The sequence below is a fragment of the Babylonia areolata genome, chromosome 14 (genome assembly GCF_041734735.1).
Source record: "Babylonia areolata isolate BAREFJ2019XMU chromosome 14, ASM4173473v1, whole genome shotgun sequence".
Taxonomy (NCBI): Eukaryota; Metazoa; Mollusca; class Gastropoda; order Neogastropoda; family Buccinidae; genus Babylonia; species Babylonia areolata.
In genome coordinates, this window is record NC_134889.1 from 13,805,339 (window position 1) to 13,830,019 (window position 24,681).

General features: G+C 44.3%; 1 protein-coding gene across 1 annotated transcript; it reads right to left on the reverse strand.

Moving 5' to 3' along the window:
- Positions 1-9,272: 9,272 nt before the first annotated feature.
- LOC143289613 (uncharacterized) lies at positions 9,273-21,013 on the reverse strand. The gene is made up of 3 exons (XM_076598655.1): positions 20,605-21,013; positions 13,314-13,505; positions 9,273-9,560 (listed from the first exon to the last, which is right to left on the reverse strand). Exons 1-3 carry the CDS (start codon positions 21,011-21,013, stop codon positions 9,334-9,336), a joined length of 828 nt encoding a protein of 275 aa, XP_076454770.1. The 3' UTR covers positions 9,273-9,333.
- Between the last annotated feature and the right edge of the window lie 3,668 nt (positions 21,014-24,681).

The following is a 24,681-nucleotide window of genomic DNA, read 5'->3' on the forward strand; positions in this document are numbered from 1 at the left end:
TCGAAGAAGAAGCAACAGCAACCTTCGGCGGCGACGACGAAGACGACGAATAAGAAGAAGAAGAAAAAGAAGACACAGGTTGAGGGAGGGGGGGAAAGAAGAAGAAGAAGAAATGTGAACCAGACCAGTCCATTCATCGATTCTTCGTGAGTCTGAAAGGGCCTGGAAAGGATTATGGCCCTTTTCAAGGTGCAATGATGCGAAATAAACCAACGGATGATAACATGAAAAAAATATATAATAAATCAACATAAATAAGATAAAGCAAAACAAAAGAAAATAACATTAAACTAAATTAGATTAAACCATACAAAATAAGATAAAATAGATCAAACTGAAAAGGAAAAATAGAACAAAACAGAATATATATATATATATATATATATATATATATATATATATATATATATATATTATACAACATGAAAAAGTAATGGAGGGCAGTTCGTAATATTTCCACGAAGATAAAATCGATAGCATGTTCTACACCTATAGGTATTTTTATATGAACAATAACAATAAATAACATTAAAGGAGCAGCAGCTTGAATACTGACAACTATACTATACCACTTGATGATGATGATGATGATGAGGCAGACGATGACAGTGTCGAGACCAAGCTCTAAGCGCTATACAAACACGGAGTCAATTGCACAACAGGCTGCCTACCTGGACAGTGCTGATGGACAGCTGTCACAAGACGTTCGTCGTTCGTTTCCTGTGTAATTCAATCAGGCTTCAATCACGCCTGTTGCCGGCTGCAATACGTGCAGCCCTCATTGCATATATTGCTGGTCCTCTGCACTGGTGCTAATGTTGCGGCATGCATTGTCGCCCTGCATGATTGTCGCCGGCGACATTTCGTGCAGCCCCACTGCACATATTGTCGCCCCTCTATACACTGCTGCTGTGTGCACGTGTTTGTGTGCGCACGCGCGTATGAGATAGTTGTGCGCTTGTTTGTGTGAGTGCATGCATGAGCATGTATTTCGTGTGTGTGTTTGAGAGTACATTCGTGTTTGTGGTGAGAAAGGTGGGGATGTAATGTGTGTGTGTGTGTGTGTTATCTTGTCTGCGAGGGCACAGCCCTTCAACGAAGTCACAACTCCTCACTCATTCCCCACAACAGTAACAGTTAGTGTAGAGGGACGACAATATTGTCTTACAATAATAATAAAAATTATATACTTATATGTGTGCAGTGAAACTGCACGTATTGTCTCCAGCGACAACCCATGCAGAGGAGACCATACATGCCGCAACAACGCTTACATACACACTCAAGCAGACATGTAACGGTTTACATATATGACCCTTTTATCATTATTTACCCCCCAATGTCGGCAGCCATACTCCGTTTTCCGGGTTGTGCATGCTGGGTATTTTCTTGTTTCTATAGCCCACCGAAAGGCTGACATGGATTACTGGATTACCAGGCGCCGGTACCGAGATTCGAACCCCGGGATCCTCAGATTGAAAGTTCAACGCTTTGACCAGTCGGCTATTGCACGTCAACGTAAATCATTCTCGTCTGTGACTGGGTGACTATCAGTGTCATACAGCAGGCGGAGTTCAAGTCGAGTTGTTAAGTGGTGGGGTCCCGGTGCTGTGAAGGTTTAGTTGTTAAGTGGTGGGGTCCCGGTGCTGTGAATGTTTAGTTGTTAAGTGGTGGGGTCCCGGTGCTGTGAAGGTTTAGTTGTTAAGTGGTGGGGTCCTGGTGCTGTGAAGGTTTAGTTGTTAAGTGGTGGGGTCCCGGTGCTGTGAATGTTTTGTTAAGTGGTGGGGTCCTGGTGCTGTGAAGGTTTAGTTGTTAAGTGGTGGGGTCCCGGTGCTGTGAAGGTTTAGTTGTTAAGTGGTGGGGTACTGGTGCTGTGAAGGTTTAGTTGTTAAGTGGTGGGGTCCCGGTGCTGTGAAGGTTTAGTTGTTAAGTGGTGGGGTCCCGGTGCTGTGAAGGTTTAGTTGTTAAGTGGTGGGGTCCCGGTGCTGTGAAGGTTTAGTTGTTAAGTGGTGGGGTCCTAGTGCTGTGAAGGTTTAGTTGTTAAGTGGTGGGGTACTGGTGCTGTGAAGGTTTAGTTAAGTGGTGGGGTCCCGGTGCTGTGAAGGTTTAGTTGTTAAGTGGTGGGGTCTTGGTGCTGTGAAGGTTTAGTTGTTAAGTGGTGGGGTCCCGGTGCTGTGAAGGTTTAGTTGTTCACGGACTGGAGACCTGGGTTAGTGTCTGTCTAGATGTGAGGCTTATCTGGCGCTCCAATTCTGGGGCTTCCTGGTATATAGTAGGATACATTATACACTTCATTATGTGCTTGTAGCCATATGCTTTACCACTCACTTGCTGCTCGTCATGCCTTCTAGAATGTCGGAAAGCGAGGAACTGCTGCAAATGTGGTCTGGTTTGGGCCAGTCTCTTGATGGTTCCCCAGCCAGGGGAGCTTCTAGGCCTTGAGCCAGTGTTGTGCACAACATGTTCTTTGGTCTTCCTCACTTGTGCCCACCTCCTGATGTCCAGTGAAGGACTGTTCGGGTGATGCTACCTTGCTCTCTTCACATGACGTGCCCAGTCATTTTCCGCCTTCTTATGACGATGATGATGATGATTACTATGACGATGATGATGATGATGATGATACAAATAATCATAATGATAATAATAATGATAATAAAAATGATGTTTGTATAGCACCCTTTCTCTCTAAGAGTCCAGGCCGCTATACACGAAACTTTGAAAGAAAAAGGTTACAGATTACATGAACCATTCATGACCACTCGTTCCCCCCCCCCCCCCCCCCCCCCCCCCCCCGCCCCCCGCCCCGGCCCCCCACCCCTCCCTCACCGCCCTCTCCCTCTCTCATTCCTCATACATACAAAGTGAGCTGACAGGCATAGGGTAGTGTTGGAGAAGAGTTCATCTGAGAGTGCTTTCAGACAGGTTTTAGGAAGACGAGTTTTTAGTGAAGCGCAACAGGCAGAGATGGAATCAGATGCATGGATATGATGAGGATGGTTGTTCCAGACATGAGGAGCAGCAAAGAGGAAAGAACGTTCACCATAATTATGTTCGTGTATTTACACGTTGAATTTTCAGAAGGTAACAGTCAAAGGAAGAGCGGATAGTTCTTGAGGGAGTGTAAGTACTAATAAGGTCAAAAAGATAAGTAGTTCTGGTGGAGGTGAAAGCAGAAAAGCAGAGACACGCAACTTTGTATTAATTTCATTCGCGCCTCAGTGTAGAGCCAGTGCAAAGTACGGAGGTGGGGAGAAACGTGATCAGTTCGTGGGACTCTGAGAGTCATTCTGATGCGTTAAGACATTCATTTGTTCTGAAGTTTTTCGTTGAAGACGATTAAGTAGACAACCTGTGAGAAGAGAATTACAGAAGCCGATTCGTAAGAGTACAAAATCAGAAATTTTATACCAGATTTTGTACTTCCTCTGAGTTAAATTTTGTGGGCAGGTGTCTGTCTGTTTGCGTGTCGCTTTTGATATCCCCTCTTAGTTTGACCGACATTCGCTTGGTCTGTGGTTATCCGTCTGTCAGTTTATCAACGAACATTGTTTTTGTCAAGTATAATGTCTCGATAGTGTGCACGTCATTTGCTTGGTCTGTGATTATCCGTCTGTCTGTTTAAATATTATCTTCAAACAGTATTTTTGCAACGCATAATTCTTTCGAAAGTGTGCACGGCATTCGCTAGGTCTGTGATTATCTGTCTGTTTATCTTCGAACATTGTTGTTGCCAAACATATTTTTTTATAGTGTACATGGCAATCGCTGGATCTATGATTATCTGTCTATCTACGCACACTATAATTTTTTTCCTACGTACAATGATATTTCTTCAACGACCAGTCATAAAATGGAGATGCTGAACAAAGAGGAATGAAAGGAAATCAAATCTTGAATCCAGAGCCTTCTGGGTTCCGGGACAATTGACTGGAATGCGCTGCTTCAGAGAGAAAACTTCCGGCTGATAGCATTGTGAACGTTGGTCAATATCACTGAACACTGACAATTACCATTGTTTTTGGTATTGACTGAGGTTAACTCTCTCCATACGAACGGCGAAAGAGACGACGTTAACAGCGTTTCACCCCAGTTACCATCATCAAAATATTGCAAGCGGAAGGCTCTTATACTGAAGAGATGAATGTTGACAAAGAATGCCACAATTCTGAAGACGGAAGCTAAAGGTTGGGTCATTCAGACACCCACTGGACATCCGAGGGGTCTGTGTAGAGGAGAAGAGAGGACTGGCCGTGCTGAGTGAGTTAAGTCTCCTGCTGGAGCTGACAGCTAAAAACAATGGCGGATGCAGAATGGGGATATCGGTGAGGGAGGACGAGGTGAGGGGGTGTGGGGGTGGGGGCGGGGTCGCGGTGCGGTCTGAGTGAGACAAGCCTTTATTCCTCAGTGCCTGGCACTTTCAAAGGAGAATTCCATGGCTTGCGTTCTGGCTAAAAGCAGTCTGTTGTCCTGGAGAGCAACGATTTGCAACGAACACAACCACCTAACTGATGCATCCAGAAATCATTTGCACTTGAGCTCTGTCTACAAGGGTTAAAAAAAAATCGAAGGCATTTTCTAGTAGTTGTTTTTGTTTTTGTTGTTGTTGTTTAATGTGTAAAATGATACTGGCAAAATAACAACACTAAGGTGAGCAATAGTTGAATGACCAAAAACAATTACAACAAAGTAACACCTCCGCTACTACGATCACTGCTGCTACTGCCATTACCTGTGCCGACAAAAAGAACCAGAACAAGAGGCCGAAGAAGAAGGAGAAGAACAGGAAACAAGAACAATAAGAAGAAGAATCACAAAAAAGACATCGACCACGACGACTGACAACAACAACGACAACGACGACAACATTTATGGAAAAGGGAATTTAAATGAATGAACATCTATATGTATATAATTATACCGTATAGTAGTACAGAAGGTACATTCCAAAACAAAATGGTGGTGAGTTTCATTGCGAGAATAGATAATGAATCGATTACATTACTGCCACTGGTTGGGTGTAATCAGCTGAGCAATACCCTGGACAATTAGGTATAAAACTAACAAATAATGAGCCTATAGAAATACCAAAACTGTGTGCAGAGCATTACAAAGCATTGTTAGCATACAAAAGGCAGTCGCTTCCCAACCACCGCTCCAAATGGTCTGACAAATCAAATGCGGACACTGGGGGAATTTTTTTTTTACATATATATATATAATCCTCAGAATCAGAGACAAGATGACAGGCATCCTGACACCAAACGTAGTACAAAATACAACAGATAAAAAGGGGCCACAGCCATGCGCCTGTTTTGTAACAACGCAAGCTGTTCCATTGACAAACGTTTCTGGAAATTATTTCAAGAGTCGTTTGATTAATGAAAACGTGCACGTTCATGTAATATAACGATTTCAAAAGACATTGTGTCGTATAGTGTAGCTGAAACCCTATCTTTTGAACGTCAGCAAAACCTTACGTTTAGAAACGCCGGATACAGTCCAGTCAAAACTGCATGTATTTCAAAGACATTAGAACTTTCACTTTGATACTGAAAAAACATATTGCAAAGATACACTGTAATCGGTTCACGTTTAAGACTGAATGGGAATGTTATTAAAGGGCACGAGAAAAAAACACCAACTCGGGAACAAGCTGAATACTGTACCGTTTTCATCAAATGGAACCGTCGTTAGTGAAAATGTCAGCAACTTTAAATGTCTGCGCTATGTGTATTCAGTGCTCACACACACACACACACACACGCACGCACGCACGCACACACACACACACACACACACACACACACTTAATTAAATCCTGAATCTCGAATCTTGCGTGTGGCGTGCACAAACGTACATATGTTCGAGCGTTTCCGCGTGCGTACTAATGTGTGTGTGTGTGTGTGTGTGTGTGTTTGTGCGTGCATTCATGCGTGCGTGCGTGTCCCGGTGTGTGTGAGAAATATTTTTTTGTTGTTTGTTTCTGGGTTGTTGTTTTTGTTTTGGGGGTTGTTGTTTTTTCATGTAATCTAAAATCCACCCCACCCCCCAAACTACGCCTTCTAATCAAAATGTTGGTTGTCTGGTTGTACAAAAGAAGTCTTGAAAACAACAGACTTTCTTTCAGTGGGGTTAAAACAAAATCAAATTGAGCGCTTCTCGGAACATTATCTGTGTCTAATCGTCCAAAAGATCGATTATGTATAAATGAAAGGCCATCCTTGAACAAAGACAAAAGCTCACTTATCGATTGTTTGGTTTCAAACCCAGTCCACCGAACATTACATTGACAATGTGTACGGCTGTGAGTGCACACAGAGAGAGAGAGAGAGAGAGAGAGAGAGAGAGAGAGATACATATACATATATATAACAACGACTGCTCACGATCGATCACGTAACAAACACGGAAAATAAAACGGTTATACTTTGTTCCAGGGAGAGTGTGTGTGTGTGTGTGTGTGTGTGTGTGTGTTGTGCGTGATGTGTGGTGTGTTTGTGTGTGTGTGTGTGTTATGTGTTCTGTACACATGTGTATGTGTGTGTGTGCACGCGCACGTGAATATACATATTAGTGTGTGCGTTTCAATGCATGCGTGTATGTGTTTGTGTGTTTAGGTGTGCGCATGTGTGTGGTGGTAAAGAGGTGAGGAGAGGGCAAAGGGACACAGAGAGAGAGACAGAGAGAGAGAGTTTTGTGTCTGAGTCTTGACATATTCATTGATCAGGACACATCAACAAAGGCGATCACACTCAGAGGTACAGTATGAAAGTAAAACAACAATGACTGATAATGTTCATATTATTTATATTATTTGATAAGACAGACAGACAGACAGAGACACAGAGAGAAGAGATTGAGAGAGTGACACTGACACTGACACTGTCACTGACGTATTTATTGGCCATTCAGCTTTAAATCCCTCTAGAAAAGTGGGAGGGGGGAGAGACGGGAGGCCGGGGGGGGGGGGGGGAATTCCAATGACAATTGTAAACAAATCAGTATACCATCCTTTTTTTGTACTTCACACACACACACACACACACACACACACACACATCGGATCATCGTTGAACTCGACGGTTGATCTTTTTTTTTTTCTTTCTTTTTTCGTCATCTGCGGTGCATAGTTCCATTCGTAAATATCTGTCCACCGACGTAACATCTAGACTTGTCGTTTCTTTCATTCTCTCTCTCGCCTTGACTACTGTAACTCTATTGTCTGGTTTGCCTGCTTCATCCATTCAATCCCTTCAGCGCATACAAAACTCCGCTGCCCGACTCGTCCTCAGAAAGAAGAGATCTGAGCACATCATTCCTCTTTTGCAACATCTCCATTGGCTCCTTGTCTCACACAGACCAAAGTACAAGATCAGCACTCTATGTTACAAATGTATTCACAAATATGCCCCTTCCTATCAATGTGGCTGCCCTCACCTCTACACTCCATCTCGCTCTCTACGATCGGCTTCGGATCCACTCTGTTTACGCATACCCAGATTCAAACACTCTACTGTTGGCCGCCGTTCTTTCACTGCAACTGGGATGAACTTCCTCTTTCGCTTCGTCAGGTCTCCCCCACTCAGCTCTTTTCAAGTCTGGCCTTAAAACTCACCTCTTTCCAAGATAGCCTCCTTTCTCTGCCTTACGCATGCGTGTGAATGACTTATGCGAAAGCGCTTTGATTTGTCTCTGCACAAGATTCAGCGCTATAGTTAAATAAAAAAAATAAAAAAATAAAAAAAGGCAGAAATTTTCTTCTTTTTAAAAAAACAAAAAAAACACACAAAAAAACAAGCAACGCTTCTGCGATAAATTAATCTACACCCTCATCCCACCACCCCACCACCGCACCCCATTCCGCAAATGGACGTGGCTTGCACGTCTATAGTGATGTCACTGATCACATCATCAAAAGAGGGGAAATAACTTTGGGAAAGCTGGAAATTCACATCATTTTTATCAAGAGTGGTTTATCTTCAGGCCTTTCTCTCACTTTCGCACTGATTGATCTGGAGACTGGTGTACGACTTGAAACACAAAATTCTGTTTCTATATTCCTGGCAGTCAAGGGGTTTAAATCACCGTTTGGATGTTACTAGAAAGCAGGTTTACAACTTTACGACATTTTTATCACTTGGGTTGTCTTTAAGTTTGTTTAATGCACAGCAGCTGTTATTTTTCCTTTTGTCTGCTTTTGCAGTGCATTGAAATGAGGATAAGTAATTCACTTTCCGGATGATTTCTGCACTATAGGCAAATCACATCATTCAAATTATTCTCACTTAAGTACCATTGCTTACAAATTTTTCTGTACACTCTCGACCAAAATCGAACAAAGTTGGCCCAATTAGTGCCAAACGGTAAATATTTATCGCTAACATCAATTTTTAATAATGCTAGTTTTGATTGTATCAAAAAACCACATTAATCTTCTTTAAACTCATTCATTAAGCTATATTTATGTCAAATACTTTGGCTTAATCACACAGCATCAATGCCGTTTTCACGTAGTATTTTAAACACACGAAACCCAGTTAGATTGACCAGATTAATGTTGTACAATGAGCAGTTTAAAAGCCTACCTGTATAATCTTTATCTTTGTAATCTCGTCAGTTTTAGCCAATATGTGATACATTTCACTGTGTGTATCTGTGGCTAATGTGTAAGCGTTCTGTATGTTTGAATAGAATCGCGTGAATTCAGTCTCATCATGAACAAGACAAACTGACCATCGGAACCAGATTCAATGTTTAATGTTGATGGTCTGTCAAAATTTTGCTCCACGTTCTTCCATTGAAATTCTGGAGGTAGGAGCCAGTAGTGAATGCGACACTTAGTTTACAAAACTGTGGAGAGAGAGAGAGAGAGAGAGAGGGGGGGGGGAGAGAGAGAGAGAGAGAGAGAGAGAGATGGCACAGAACAGACAGACATACAGAGACAGCAGCCCACAGACAGACAGAGACAGCACCACCTGTAGTGCAAGCACCCTGTAAGCCCATGATTTATCGCAGTCACTTTGAGAGAAATCATGGGATAGCTAAAAGTCGTGGTCGTTCTCCTCCCACGTTTTCTCTCAATTGCGAGAAATCGTGGCGGGCCGCGGGGGAAGGGGGGTGGGGGGGGACGTCCGCACGTGAAGTCCCCCTTATTTTAATCAAAAAGATTTCCTTTGTCATCGGAGTTGGGTTCTTGTCTTTTCCCAGTGCAAATCAAAGAGAGAAATCAGAGAGAGGAAATGAACAGAGAAAGAGGTGGGTGACGACAATGGACGACAAATCGTGGGCTTACACACCCTGTGGCCGGTCGTCCCCACAGCCAGCACCTGTCTACTCAGGACCTGTCTGACAGATGTATTTACGGAGGGAGTCGCAGGGGCCGTCGTACAGCCTCAGGGTGGACTGCAGACGAACGCAGTTCACGGTGTTGGACTTGTGGGGCTCCCCAGCGGAGACTCTCCACACAGGGCTGTCGTCCTGCAGGCTGCTGCCGTCGTTCCACTGGAACTGGCCAGGTGTCGCCAGGTCGTCCGCTCCCACCCAGGCACCCGACAAACCTGCAGAGGGGTAGTGGGGTCATGCAGGTTGGCGGGGGTCAGGATAGCCGGGGAGGAGTGATGAGCATGGTGGGAGTGGTGTCAATTCAAGTCAAATCAAATCAAATCAAATCAAATCAAATCTGTTATCTCCGATCTTGAGGATGAAGGTGGGAGAATGGTTAAGACGCGCGTCTGCCAATACAAAGTCCGTGAGGGTGTGGGTTCGAATCTTGCTATGGCCCTTTCTCCCGGGTTTGAATGGAAAATCAAACTGATCGTCCAGTCATTCGGATGAGACGATAAACCGAGGTCCCGTGTACAGCACGCGCTTGGCGCACTGAAAAAGAACCCATGGCAACGAGAGTGTTGTCCTCTGGCAAAATTTTGTAGAATAAATCCACTCTGATAGGTACATAAATACATGTGCATGCGCTCAAGGCCTAAAAAAGCGCGTTGGAATATGCTGCTGGTCAGCCATCTACCTAGCAGATGTGGCGTAGCGTATATAGATTTGTCCGAACGCAGTGACGCCTCCTTGAGAATCTGAAACTGAAGCTGGAAACTGCTCTCCAAAGAGAAATTCCTATGTGGTCGTATTGCTCATACTCACGGTACAAATCACAAAAACACCACTGTAACAGACATGTAGGCCTCTGTGCATCTCCACACAAATTTTGCATATAGGCTACATTTGCTCAACATGTAAAACAAGTAATGATGATAAATTCAAAAAGAAAATACCAAGGTGTAAAACGATACAACACATACTGTACTGAGCAAATAGGGGCAGAAAAACATCAAATTGCGACAGCAAAATTAACATTCTATTTTTCAGTAAAATAACTATCTCAAACTAATATTTGGTGAAAAAAATAATTTCCGCAGTACACTTAACATTTTTTTGCAAAGCAATTCATAAGAATATTTTTAAAATCCATCTAAATAATGTCTAAAATCAATCCCTGTGGACTGTTGGCATAAAGACAGGAGGTCAGACGAACATGAGTGTTGCTGTGTGAGAGCAATGGCAGGATGGGTGCGCGTGCGCGCGCGCGCGCACACACACACCTGTCCAACCCCCCCACGCCCCTCTCCCCACCCCACCCCCCGCACCTCCACCCCCCTCCACACACACACACACACACACACACACACACACACACACAGATTGTCCATGGGTAGTTCGAGTCTCAGATACGAACCTGGATTTGTACTCCCTGACCCTCACCCCCCCCCCTCCTACTCCCGTCCCTACATCCACTATACCTTGAGTGGTGGTCCGGGTGCTAGTTTTTCGGATGATTTGCTGTCAGTGAAGGTAACCTTTGAACAGTTTAGTTCTAGTTTAGTTTCAAATCCATCTACACTACACCACATCTGTTCGGTAGATGCCTGACCAGCAGCATAGCCCAACACGCTTCGTCAGGCCTGGAGTGCATGCACATACATTTGTGTACCTGTCAGAGTGGATTTCGTCCACAGAATCTTGTCAGAGGACAACACTTCTGGTGCCATGGGTTCTTGTTCAGTACGCCAAGTGCGTGCTGCCCACGGGAACTCGGTTTATCGTCTCGTCTTAATGTTTGATTTTCCAGTCAAACTAAGGAGAAAGGCCGAGAGTCAGATTCGAGCCCAGACCCGCACAGACTGTCTTAACCAGTCTGACACCTTCGTCTCCTTGAACCCTTGAACAACAAGAACAGAAGCGAAGCCTTCTTGGCTCAAGTTCGATTCCTGTTGAACGAAACCGAAAAGGAGGGTGGGCAGGGAGGGGGGACAGCTACCAGTACTTACATATGACTGGAGTGGAGTGATGGCCTAGAGGTCACGCGTCCGCCTAGGAAGCGAGAGAATCTGAGCGCGCTGGTTCGAATCACGGCTCTGCCGCCGATATTTTCTCCCCTTCCACTAGACTTTGAGTGATGGTCTGGACGCTAGTCATTCGGATGAGACGATAAACCGAGGTCCCGTGTGCAGCATGCACTTAGCGCACGTAAAATAACCCACGGCAACAAAAGGGTTGTTCCTGGCAAAATTATGTAGAAAAATCCACTTCGATAGGAAAAACAAACAAACAAACAAAAACTGTACGCAGGAAAAAATACCAAAAAAATGGGTGGCGTTGTAGTATAGCGACGCGCTCTCCCTGGGGAGAGCAGCCCGAATTTCACACAGAAATCTGTTGTGATAAAAAGAAATACAAATACGAATACAAATAATAGTCAAAGTCTTTCGTCAATATTTTGATCGGCGGGATCGAAGATCTAGATCGAAGTTCCAAACTTTTAGTTTTAATCACGGCTTTTTCGGGCTCGATTGATCTTAAGAACTCGATTTTCGGTTATTTCATATTGTACGCTTATTTTCTTTAGTGTTACCGCAGTTAGACTGACGATCTGAATGACGTGTCTATGCTCTGGTGATGTTGCCTTTGAGCTGTGTCATTTCTTAGTACGGCTGTGGCCGTGCACACTGATGTGTGGAACATTTCCCCCTTGCTCTGCCTCTCCTCGGTATGACCGGTGATTGAGAAAAGCACTGTGTGCAACTCAACTATCTCTTTTCAAGTTACTGATGAAGTTTCTTCTCGTCACACTCTTTCTTGTGGGCTGGCAGTTGTGTACAATCACGTGCTGTTCTATAATAGCCTAGTTATGCATGTAGGACTGATGTCGCATAGCTGTATCACTCGCATACACCGGGAAACAATACAATACAATACAATACAAGACAATACAATACAATGTATATTTATCAATCCATTTGGAAGTTGAACAGATAAACGCGATGGTTGAGAACTGCCAGCTTAAACAAGACGATGCTGTGATCAATCGTAACATCTGTAGGAAGACATGAGGACACCTCTGAAGGAGAACTCCAAAGCTGATATCCCCCAGTGGAGAGCAAAAGCCCAGTTGTCCCCCCTGTGCCAGCTGGTGGAGCCAGTACAAATCACTCGATTCCTTTCCGTGGCTGTGGTCGGATATTTTCTCCTTTCCTCCCCAGGTAAATATAAACAGGACAATTCTTCCTCATAATAGTTTGTGGAGAAATCGGAAGATCCCCCGAATTTAGTATTAACCATGGACAATTTTCATGTGATGCCAGTATCCGAACAATTCATACGTGTAGGCTACTTTCGTAGCTGTCAAACGTTTAACATATTTCCGGCTTTCTCATGACTTTCCCGCTCAGATCTACACCTCACAACAAAAGCAGGTTGGCCTAACGTATGCAGAACTAGTCCCACAGTGACTAACTTTTCAGGCAAGATGGCTGTCGTCGAACAGAATTTTCATATGTTCATTCTAGTTAAATCAGTGCTCTGTTTCAAATACCCGTATGCAATAAACGCGTCGATGGTATAGTCAATGTCATTCTGTAAATCCAGGTATTCTTTTTCTTTTCTTTTTTTTCCAGCTGTTGACAAGAAATAGAATATCATGCCATATCAACAAGAAAAAAAGTTCTAGGAACAACCTGTGAATGAACCAATAAAATCTTGTTGATCCGGAGGCAAAACGAAATAAAACATTCACGATCCAAAAACACAGTTTGATCTGGAAGACGCACAAGCTATATTTGGTATGAGTGGGAAAATGCTATGTTTCTCTGTATTTAATGCAAATCTGGTATTAACAGGAATTTCCAGACCGAGAAAATAAATTTGTTAAAGTTTACAGCACACACACACACACACACACACACACACACACACACACACACACACACACAGGCATATACGTATATCCATACATATAAATGGCATACTGTTTTCCTGGACGAAGGGCCCAATACAGTCCATGTCCTCCACAGTGGTCAGGACAACCAGGTGACCCTGGTCAGCATCCTGGCTGCAGTGGTCTCTGGCAGCAGTGTAGTTGGTTTTCACCGCCACACTCTTCACACAGCGGCCGCACACCAGAACGTAGTCTGCGTCACAACGAGGCTCACGTGTTGCGCCTGGAAGAGCACACACACACACACACACACACATAACCGCGCGCACGCATGCACACATACATCAACAACACATGAATACACAACAGTGTGTTTGTAGGAGGGGTTGGGGGTTGGGGGGGTATGTGTGGGTAGGGGGGGGGGGGTGTCTGCGCGAGCGCGTTCCCGAAGTGCAGAGAGACACGAAGGGTGCTTTTTATGCAGGCTACCTAAACAGAAGAAAACTACAGAAGCAGCAGTTTATGTCATACAATTTACATCACACACAGAAGCAATGACATCTAAGGTACAATGGCAAATACAGCTCAATTTCTGATAACCTCTTCTGCTCACAAAGGCGATGTGTGGGGTAACGATGATGACCCTTCTGTGGGAAATATGACTGTGTGTGGTAACGATGATGACCCTTCTGTGGGAAACATGACTGTGTGGTAACGATGATGACCCTTCTGTGGGAAACATGACTGTGTGGTAACGGTGATGACCCTTCTGTGGGAAACATGACTGTGTGGTAACGATGATGACCCTTCTGTGGGAAACATGACTGTGTGGGGTAACGATGATGACACTTCTGTGGGAAACATGACTGTGTGCTAACGATGATGACCCTTCTGTGGGAAACATGACTGTGTGGTAACGGTGATGACCCTTCTGTGGGAAACATGACTGTGTGGTAACGATGATGACCCTTCTGTGGGAAACATGACTGTGTGGGGTAACGATGATGACCCTTCTGTGGGAAACATGACTGTGTGTGGTAACGATGATGACCCTTCTGTGGGAAACATGACTGTGTGTGGTAACGATGATGACCCTTCTGTGGGAAACATGACTGTGTGGGGTAACGATGATGACCCTTCTGTGGGAAACATGACTGTGTGGTAACGGTGATGACCCTTCTGTGGGAAACATGACTGTGTGGTAACGGTGATGACCCTTCTGTGGGAAACATGACTGTGTGCTAACGATGATGACCCTTCTGTGGGAAACATGACTGTGTGGGGTAACGATGATGACCCTTCTGTGGGAAACATGACTGTGTGTGGTAACGATGATGACCCTTCTGTGGGAAACATGACTGTGTGGGGTAACGATGATGACCCTTCTGTGGGAAACATGACTGTGTGTGGTAACGATGATGACCCTTCTGTGGGAAACATGACTGTGTGGGGTAACGATGATGACCCTTCTGTGGGAAACATGACTGTGTGTGGTAACGATGATGACCCTTCTGTGGGAAACATGACTGTGTGGGGTAACGATGATGACCCTTCTGTGGGAAACATGACTGTGTGTGGTAACGATGATGACCCTTCTGTGGGAAACATGACTGTGTGGTAACGATGATGACCCTTCTGTGGGAAACATGACTGTGTGGGGTAACGATGATGACCCTTCTGTGGGAAACATGACTGTGTGGGTAACGTGATGACCCTTCTGTGGGAAACATGACTGTGTGCTAACGATGATGACCCTTCTGTGGGAAACATGACTGTGTGTGGTAACGATGATGACCCTTCTGTGGGAAACATGACTGTGTGGGTAACGATGATGACCCTTCTGTGGGAAACATGACTGTGTGTGGTAACGATGATGACCCTTCTGTGGGAAACATGACTGTATGGTAACGATGATGACCCTTCTGTGGGAAACATGACTGTGTGGTAACGGTGATGACCCTTCTGTGGGAAACATGACTGTGTGCTAACGATGATGACCCTTCTGTGGGAAACATGACTGTGTGGTAACGATGATGACCCTTCTGTGGGAAACATGACTGTGTGGGGTAACGATGATGACCCTTCTGTGGGAAACATGACTGTGTGGTAACGATGATGACCCTTCTGTGGGAAACATAACTGTGTGGTAACGATGATGACCCTTCTGTGGGAAACATGACTGTGTGGGGTAACGATGATGACCCTTCTGTGGGAAACATGACTGTGTGGGGTAACGATGATGACCCTTCTGTGGGAAACATGCCTGTTTCACAGCAGGACGTTCGTGCTAAGAGCCTTTGTGTTGTCTGCCACGGACAATCGTTCAATAATGATTTTAAAGTCTGTTGCATTGCTCTGTCAGGCACGCGCCACGCAGAATAAGAATTGAAGTTCGGGAGATCAACGCTGGGAGAACCGTTGTTGCCATGCAGTAACTGTCGTTGCCCCAGAGATTACCCTGATGAGGTCAATGATTGAGAATCCAATGATTACCTATGATGAAACAGAAAATTCAATGAACTTTTCACGGGGCATTACCGGTATCATTTTTCATGATCACCTTAGCTTTGGGAACCGTTTTGCCTGTTTGGAGCCCAAATAAGTTTATTGAAGAACAACGGAAGGTAGGTGTTTATTGGTGCACACACATGTTCCAAACCTTTGCAAAGATCCAGCAGTGCTGCCACAAATAATGATGGTGTATTTGTTTTTCAAAATCCTGCCATACAGTCACCATACCACTTCAGGACAGAAAGACGATGACCTCAGACTGGAATGCCAACCACTGCCAACACAAAGTATTTGAGGCATGGTGCAAACTGTGTCCCCGCACTGGAACCCAGTGATTGTCTTCTGCTGCGTCATGACAATGCCAGTGCACACATCGCAGTAACAACACTTGACTTTCTGTCGGAGCCTAGTACAGTGCACAGTTAGTCAGTCCCCTAAATCCCCCATATTCCCTTGATTTCTCCCCTTGTGATCGGTTCCTGGTCTTGAAGATCTTCGACAAGAGACAGCTGAAAGGAAGCTGTTCCACAGTGTTGAAGCTGATCGAGCTTTCTTCAAGGGCATTATTTTGCGCATACCTATTTATATTTCAACGCGGTCAGGTGCCATGGAAAGGTGATTTAAAAGAAAAGGGAAATGCAATAAAGCTGAGAGAGGACACATCAGGAAGCTGGATTAGTCCTTTGTGTAAGCATGCCCACATGGCTATCAGATGCGTATTGAGCGGCCCCTGTGCAGCATGCCCACATGGCTATCAGATGCTTATTGAGCGGCCCCTGTGCAGCATGCCCACATGGCTATCAGATGCTTATTGAGCGGCCCCTGTGCAGCATGCCCACATGGCTATCAGATGCTTATTGAGCGGCCCCTGTGCAGCATGCCCACATGGCTATCAGATGCTTATTGAGCGGCCCCTGTGCTCTGTGCCGACTGTCATTCACGCAAGGGCACACTGGGACAATGACGTCTGCCGGCCGGCTCGCCCAGGAACCAAGACAGAGGCGCGGGCTGACAATGTGAAAGGGAATGAACACAATTCATCAATTACCTCACTGAAAGCACCAGGAGAGAGAGGACGGAAAGCAGTAGGAAGGGCTGGGTTACCACACAATGGTGTCAAGGGACAGTGCTCACACACACACACACACACACACCAGTTCAGTCCATCCACTCTGAAAGCAGGAAGTTCGCGAACGACAGTCAGTCTGCAGGGAAGGAAATGAATTAAACACCTTTCTTTTCTTTCTTTTTTTTTTTTAAGAAAGAAAAGGCGGCATGAGGAGAAAAATTTCCAGGTCTGTGGTATATGCATTCCTGTGTGTGTGTGTGCTGCGTGCGTACGTGCGCGCGCGCCCATGTGTGTGTGTGTGTGTGTGTTTGCGCGCAATACCAATACGTCTCTCTTTAGTTTCGCGTCTTTTCACTATCAGTGATGTCAGACAGAACAGAACAAAACAAAGCAACAAACAAACAAACAACAACAAAGGGAAGAGGAGAAGTCAGGAAAACCGAAAAGGTAGAAAACTACTACGAAGTGTAGAATGAAAAAGTAACATGCAGTTAAATTGTTAACAGAAACAATTCAATATTGATAATGATAACCAAAACTATGAACACAGTTCTGAAGTACATTAGGCCTGAAGGAATGTAGAAATAGGGCTATTTGTTATTTGTTATTAGTTAGTACTTTTTAAATTTTTCTTCTTCTTTTTTTTTTGCGATCATTGTAACGTTTCTTGAGTGATGGGAGGCGCTATATTATATTCCGACCAGGAGAGTATGACATGGTCCATGCTGGTTTAAACCCCGGGTTTCTGAAGTACATTAGGCCTGAAGGAATGTAGAAGTAGGGCTATGAACTAATGCCTTTGAAAGTTCGACCAAAAGAATCTCTTTATAACAACTTTCCAAAAACCGTCTGCAGAATAGTTATTTTCTGTGAAATACTTGGGCAAGAAGGTACGTAACTGCTGACAGTGAAACAAATGATGCAAGCCGAATTGTTTGCCACAGATACATATAACATTTTTATGATATTTTGTCTTCGGCGCGTCAAGTTTTATACGGAAGAAAATAGAGGGTATTTATCTTGTATTTCAAGCTGATGAATTCGGTATGCCTATCTTTTCTTTGATAATATTCTCGGGGAATAATGTGTCTTTGTTTTAAAAACTTTTCCACCCATCGACCCCATGCTGATTTTTCTAGCAGAGTGTATGCCACTTTCACGGAAAGAAGAACATGTATTTTGTCGATTTTTCTTAATCTTGTGCTCCTCTTTTAGCTGCTTTATTAGTAATATATGTGTGCGTGTGCGTGTGCGCGCGCGAGTGCGCTCGTATCTGTGTGTGTGTGTGTGTGTGTGTGTGTGTGTGTGTGTGTGTGTGTGTGTGTGCTATATGTTGTTACTTCTTATCAATTTTAGTATATTGCACACTGTTTGAAATTGTTGGACGGTTATTGTTTACTTTTTTTTTCTTTTAGCTTTTTGTGCATGTTTTGCTAGCAAAGTGTTGTGTAAAACACGTATCATATAATTGTTCCTTTGTTATTAGTTATTACTTTTTTAAATTTTCTTCTTCTTTTTTTGCGATCATTGTAACGTTTCTTGAGTGATGGGAGGCGCTATGTTATATTCCGGCCAGGAGGGTATGACATGGTCCAGGCTGGTTTAAACCCCGGGTGTTAAAGAAGCCTAGGCTATTTATACCCGGGGTATAAACTACCCAGGGGTAGAGTTCGGCCTGTTACACCAGAAAATCTGGATCGGAACACATTTTCCCACTCTGAAGCGAATGCTTGCGCTGTCATGCAAATCGTCTGCGCTTTGAGGTGAGCAAATGGAGTTCAACTGAAAAGCTTTCGTTGATGCAATTGCGCAGGGAAAGTTGGTCGATTAATGTGTCAGAGCCAAACACAGAGACTTGTCTGGTTCTGTGGTGATTTTTTTCAACTTCACTTCATAGGGCTGTCACGAGTTTTATTCCGTAAAATTTATTTTCTTCGACTTTATCTTTTTATTTATTTATTTATCTTTTTTTTTTCAATTTGATTGTAAAACCAGCTTTTTCTTTTCTTTTCGTTTTCTTTTCCTTACTTGTCCTTTTTTGTGTTTATTTCAATTTTGTCCATTACCACCGAGTGTGTTTGAACAATATTGCGCTCTCTGGAAACACCCAAAAACTTTGTCTGCCTGTCTGTCTGTCTGTCTGTCTGTTCCAGTTCAGGACTATTCATGACGGAAGAATGGTATTTGTGGCTAAAACTTTACCATAAACCTATGTAATTCTTGTGGCTTAATTATTTGTGACTTTAACGTTGTTCCACTAGCTCCTGTGCGTTTTGTGGTTTAAATGTTATTCCACTATTTCCTGTAATTCCTGTGGTTTAAATGTTCTTCCGCTAACTTCTGCAGTTCTTATGGTTTAAATGTTCTTCCGCTAACTTCTGCAGTTCTTATGGTTTAAATGTTCTCCGCTAACTTCTGTAGTTCTTATGGTTTAAATGTTCTTCTGCTAACTTCTGTAGTTCTTATGGTTTAAATGTTCTTCCGCTAACTTCTGCAGTTCTTATGGTTTAAATGTTCTTCCGCTAACTTCTGCAGTTCTTATGGTTTAAATGTTCTTCCGCTAACTTCTGTAGTTCTTATGGTTTAAATGTTCTTCTGCTAACTTCTGCAGTTCTTATGGTTTAAATGTTCTTCCGCTAACTTCTGTAGTTCTTATGGTTTAAATGTTCTTCCGCTAACTTCTGTAGTTCTTATGGTTTAAATGTTCTTCCGCTAACTTCTGCAGTTCTTATGGTTTAAATGTTCTTCCATGAATTATGCTCTTTTTTTTAATGTTCTTCCGGTAATTCCTGTAATTCTTTTGGCTTGAAAGTTCTTCCATGAATTCCTGTAATTCTTGTGGTTTAAATGTATTTCCACGAATTCCCGTAAATTTTGTGGCTTAAATGTTCTTCCTAGATTGTAATTCGTATGGCTTAAATGTTCTTTCACTAATTCCTGTAATTCTTATGGCTTAAAATTAATGTTCTCCCACTAACTCTTGTAATTCTTGTGGCTTAAATGTTCTTCCACTAACTCCTGTAATTTTTATGGCTTAAATGTTCTTTCACTAATTCTTGAAATTCTTATTGCTTAAATGTTCTTCCCTGAATTTCTGTAACTCTTGTGGCTAAAATGATCTTCCACAACTGTAATTCTTGTGACTTCAGTGGGCTTTTTCTCTTAGGACAGTCGGTGTTGGGATAGTTCCCAAAGGCCAACTGGCCCCCAAGGCTACAGCACAAAGGGCCAGTGCATTCTTGCCTGCTAATTTCAGAGTCATGGTCATTCACAAAAAACTAAGCTGTAAATGACTTCCCATTGCAATGGCGAGAGTTTCAGTTTCAGTTTCTCAAGGAGGTGTCACTGCGTTCGGACAAATCCATAATACGCCACACATCTTACCTGACAGCAGCATAACCCAACGCGCTTGTCAGACCTTGAGTGCATGCTTATATATTATGTACCTATCAGAGTGGATTTCTTTTTACAGAATTTTGCAGAGACAACACTCTCGTTGCCATAGGTTCTTTTTCAGTGCACAAAGTGCGTGCTGCACACGGGACCTCGGTTTATCGTCTCATCCGAAAGGCTGGACGCTCACTTTGATTTTCCAGTCAAACGTGGGAGAAAGGGCGAGAGCGGGATTCGAACTCACACCCTGACTGTCCCTCTGTATTGGCAGCTGAGCGTCTTAACCATTTTGCCACCTTCCTCCCATGCAGTGGAGAAACCACTGATCATACGTACAGCAATCACTGTGCTGTTGGCCCAACTGTGAGCTTACCATTATAAGCCACTGCCCACAGAACATTCCACCCACCTGCCAGACCGTAACTCTTTGCTCCAGACGCCTGCAGATGGTCGTCAGCCAGCACGTGCAGTCTCCCGAACATCCGACACTCCCCACCGGACCCCCCAGGTGAGGCCTGAGCACTGTGGTGGAAGGTGCACATGACGCAGCCCTGTGTCTGCACACACTGCTTGCTGCATTCAACCCTGGACCTGGCCGCCACGTCCATCACCACGTCCTCCGTGAACAGGGCGTCGCTGAGGGCGGGCAGACGTGTGAGGGAGGTTTGTGTCGTGTGTGTGGTGCTGGTGGACCCTTCAGTGAGCAGCCGTTGCTCAGTCACGATGCCGAGAACGATCACCACGAACGGAATGTTAGTGCTGCCGCTCACAAGGCTCTGCTGCCGCTGCTGCTGTGCGCTCTGTTTTCCGCGGAGCATTTTTCTTTGCCTCATACAGCAGAGTTTGTTTTGTTGTTGTTGCGTTTGCTGTTTCAAAATTGGTAAATTTCTTTGTCTCACTTCAGAGAGTTGAGTGAGTTTCCTTTTGAGTCTACTGCCCTCGAAATCTTGAAGAAGAAAAAAATCACTGACGTTTAATAAATATCAACGATGTACATTTATATGTGTGTGTGTGTGTGTGTGTGTGTGTGTGTGTGTGTGTGTGTGTGTGTGTGTGCATGTGTGTATGTGTGTGTTATTCACTAAAAAAAATTAGATCGATGGCAATCGCTCATAATGCTTTCGTTGCTGAGAACAGCTGACCCGATGGAATTAATACGCTTTTTGCTGACAACACAAAGTTTTCAAACTGCGCTCAGGCTGGAATTGTCTAGAGCAGTTTCATGAAAATGAAAAAAGAAAAAAAAAAAAAAAAGACAACAACAACAACTGAAGTGGTTGCCTGATGGTAACGAGTCCGCCCAGGAATCGAAAGAACCTGAGCGTGCGGGACAGAATGCCACACTTTCCAGAACCCTCCCTTCTCCCCCTCCCCCCCTCCCCCCAGCATCCCCCACGCCCCTCCACAAGACTTTCTTGAGCGGTGTTCTGGACGCCAGTCATTCAGATGAGACAATAAACCAAGATCCCGTATGTAGCATGCACTTAATGCACGTTTTTAAAAAAAAAGTATATATATATATATATATATATATATATATATATATATATATATATAACCGGCAACAATATGGTTGTCCCTGGCAAAATTATGCAACAAAATTAACTTTGATAGTGAAATACATCTGCAGACATTAAAAAAACCACACACACACACAATAAACAACAGGTGGTGCTGCACTGTTGCGACGTGTTATCCCCCGGGGGTAACAGCACAGATTCTACACAGAAAAATCAGTTCTGACAAAAATACAATACAACACTACTTTTTCACAGCAATTCAACATCCACAAACCGATCAATGAAGCTTGAGAAATATTTCCTGTGCAGCATTTTTCAGAGATTTCTGCGTGTTCTGCTGCTATGGTATACGCACCACTACTTCTTCCATCCACCGTTCCATCCAAGAACACTTGTATCCGACAGACTGTCATTGTCTTCCGAACACCACGCGTCGTTCCACACCGGCCTCGGAAGCTCATTGGCGGAGAGAACTTCCAGCGCTGATTGGTCAGTGATTGCAGCAAGGAAGGGGAAGTGGGAGTCGGGGGGTTGGGTGTGTGAGGGAAACCTGGTCTGGTCGATTTTTTTCCTCCGGGAATAACGGAGGTTGGATGATGTCACGTTCAGTGACACCGACATTCATTCCCCGTGATGGCTTGGATGGACAACGACAGCACTGTTGATAGCTAAAGCCTGCTGCCATGTTTCAAAACTGAACGTGTTATTATCCACAACAACAACAATCCCTCAGAATAAACAACGCAAAAACAACAACATACTTGAAGATAGGAAACAAGAAGACAAAGGAAACCGCGTACAAAGCCCTTGTTCGACCTATCCTTGAGTATGCTGCATCTGTGTGGGATCCCTATACAGCCAGTGACATCCAGGCCATCGTAAAGGTCCAGCGCCGAGCAGCAAGATGGGTCACAAACCGACATCGACAGACGTCTTGTGTCAGCTCCTTCCTTAGCTCCCTCAAGTGGTACCCCCTGCAAGCCAGACGGAAAAAATCTCGCCTGGAGATGTTCTACAAGTTCCACCATGGTCTCGTCTCCATCAGCTCAGACTGCCTACCAACACCATCTGACAGTAGGTTGAGCTCCAGAAAAAACAACACCTGCAACTACGACATCCCTCCCTGCAGGACGTAGTACCATCCCGGAATGGAACACACTGCCCCAGGAGGTTGTCACAGCCGAGTCGCCGGACTGCTTCAAGTCCAGACTCGCCTCCTGCCTGTGACACAACAGAGTAGACTCCCCACCCCCCTCCCTACCCTCCAACACCTCTGTTTAGGTTTTCCCCCACCCCCCACCAGCCAGCAAGTCCACCCACCCCCATTTTTTTTCGTCTTTTTTTTCCCGCCGGTAAGTAGTGTCATAGAAGGCTATGGCTGTGCCGGTCGGGTGTATTCCCGGGGACCGCTACGGTAGCCAGATTGGCCAAGCTGGAAATGCGAACACACCAGTGGACTGCGCTCCATCTCCCCTATCAGTTAACAGAACATCCCTCGGTAGCCCAGCTAAATTGCGCCCAACAGCAACCTCCCACAACACGACAATTTTCATCAGCATTCTGATGTTGGTCGTCAAGTGGAAGATACACACACGCACGCACGCACGCATGCCCCACCCCCTCCCCAACCCCTCCATCCGGCCCAAATGTTCACGCAGAGAGGAGAAAGGTATAGGTGTGTAATGCTCAGCAAGTCTTCTCCCACAGTCTGTCCTCACTGTTTCGGAGGTCGTTTCTACACGGTTCACAAGAAGTTATGGACTACCAGGGAACTTGCAGTTTTCTTGACGATGCTGAATTTTCAGAAAACACCAGTGTATGCAGTCAACGTAATGAACGGTTCAGTTCAGTTCAGGCGGAAAAATAAAATAACCAAATAGATAAATAAATAAACAAATATTTATTTATGTATTTGTAATGAACACCGCTCATAAATGGAGGTGCTTTCTTGCATGTACGCCCCCCCCCCCCCCCTCCCCATCTTTATTTATTTATTTTTTCAACGATCAAAAAACAACACAAATATCCTTTATAACCTACTGAATGAACGTATTTTTTGACGAAAAACATCGATTTTTCAAATAAAATTTTCTACCCGTTCAAGGTACATACGTTACCTGAAACAGCCCGTAGTGAATTCATTGAGAAGCCAGTCGTTGATTGTATGCAGCCTGAATATTTTAAATCAGTTCTTGAGTTTTCAACATGTGCCTGTTTTTATGAATGAAAAGTCCTGAAATTCTTGTGAAGTCTGAAGTTTTCGGTGTTTGTGTTTTGCGCTTGGTTTATGCGTATTTCGGACATCTGAGGTTTTTGTTGTTGTTATTGCTTTTGTTGCTTAAATGCTAATGTGATGCAGCATGTATAATAATAATAATGATAATAATGATAGTATTCATATAGCGCTGAATCTTGTGCAGAGACAAATCTAAGCGCTTTCACACCAGTCATTCACACGCATGCATAACTCTAAAACTGAAGAAACTGAAGACAAGGAAGAGGTAGGGGAGGGAGGCTATTTTGTGAAGAGGTGGGTTTTAAGGCCAGACCTGAAAGAACTGAGTGTGGAGACCTGACGAAACGAAAGAGGAAGTTCATTCCAAATGTGATGCAGCCTGTATGGATCAGTCCGCACGCTTTGACACCTCTTTGAAACTGAAACTGAGGATGTGTCCAGTGATACTCCCTTTTCCCTATCCTTCCCCCCTGGCGTGTGTGTGTGTGTGTGTGTGTGTGTGTGTGTAGTGTGTGCTTGTGCTTGTGCGTGTGTGTGCGTGTGTGTGTGTGTGTGTGCGTGTGTGTGTGCGTGTGTAGTGTGTGTGTGCGTGTATAGTGTGCGTGCGTGCGTGTGTGTGTGTGTGTGTGCGTGTGTGTGTGTGTGTGTGTGTGTGTGTGCGTGCGTGTGTGTGTGTGTGTGCGTGTGTAGTGTGTGTGTGCGTGTGTGTGTGTGTGTGCGTGTGTGCGTG

Coding starts and splice junctions, on each gene's coding strand:
- LOC143289613 (XM_076598655.1), bottom strand. CDS start 21,013: ATGCTCCGCGGAAAACAGAGCGCACAGCAGCAGCGGCAGCAGAGCCTT. Junction 13,506..20,604: donor AAAGAGTTACGGTCTGGCAG/GTGGGTGGAATG, acceptor GTGCTCTTCCAG/GCGCAACACGTGAGCCTCGT. Junction 9,561..13,313: donor GCCCTTCGTCCAGGAAAACA/GTATGCCATTTA, acceptor ACCCCTCTGCAG/GTTTGTCGGGTGCCTGGGTG.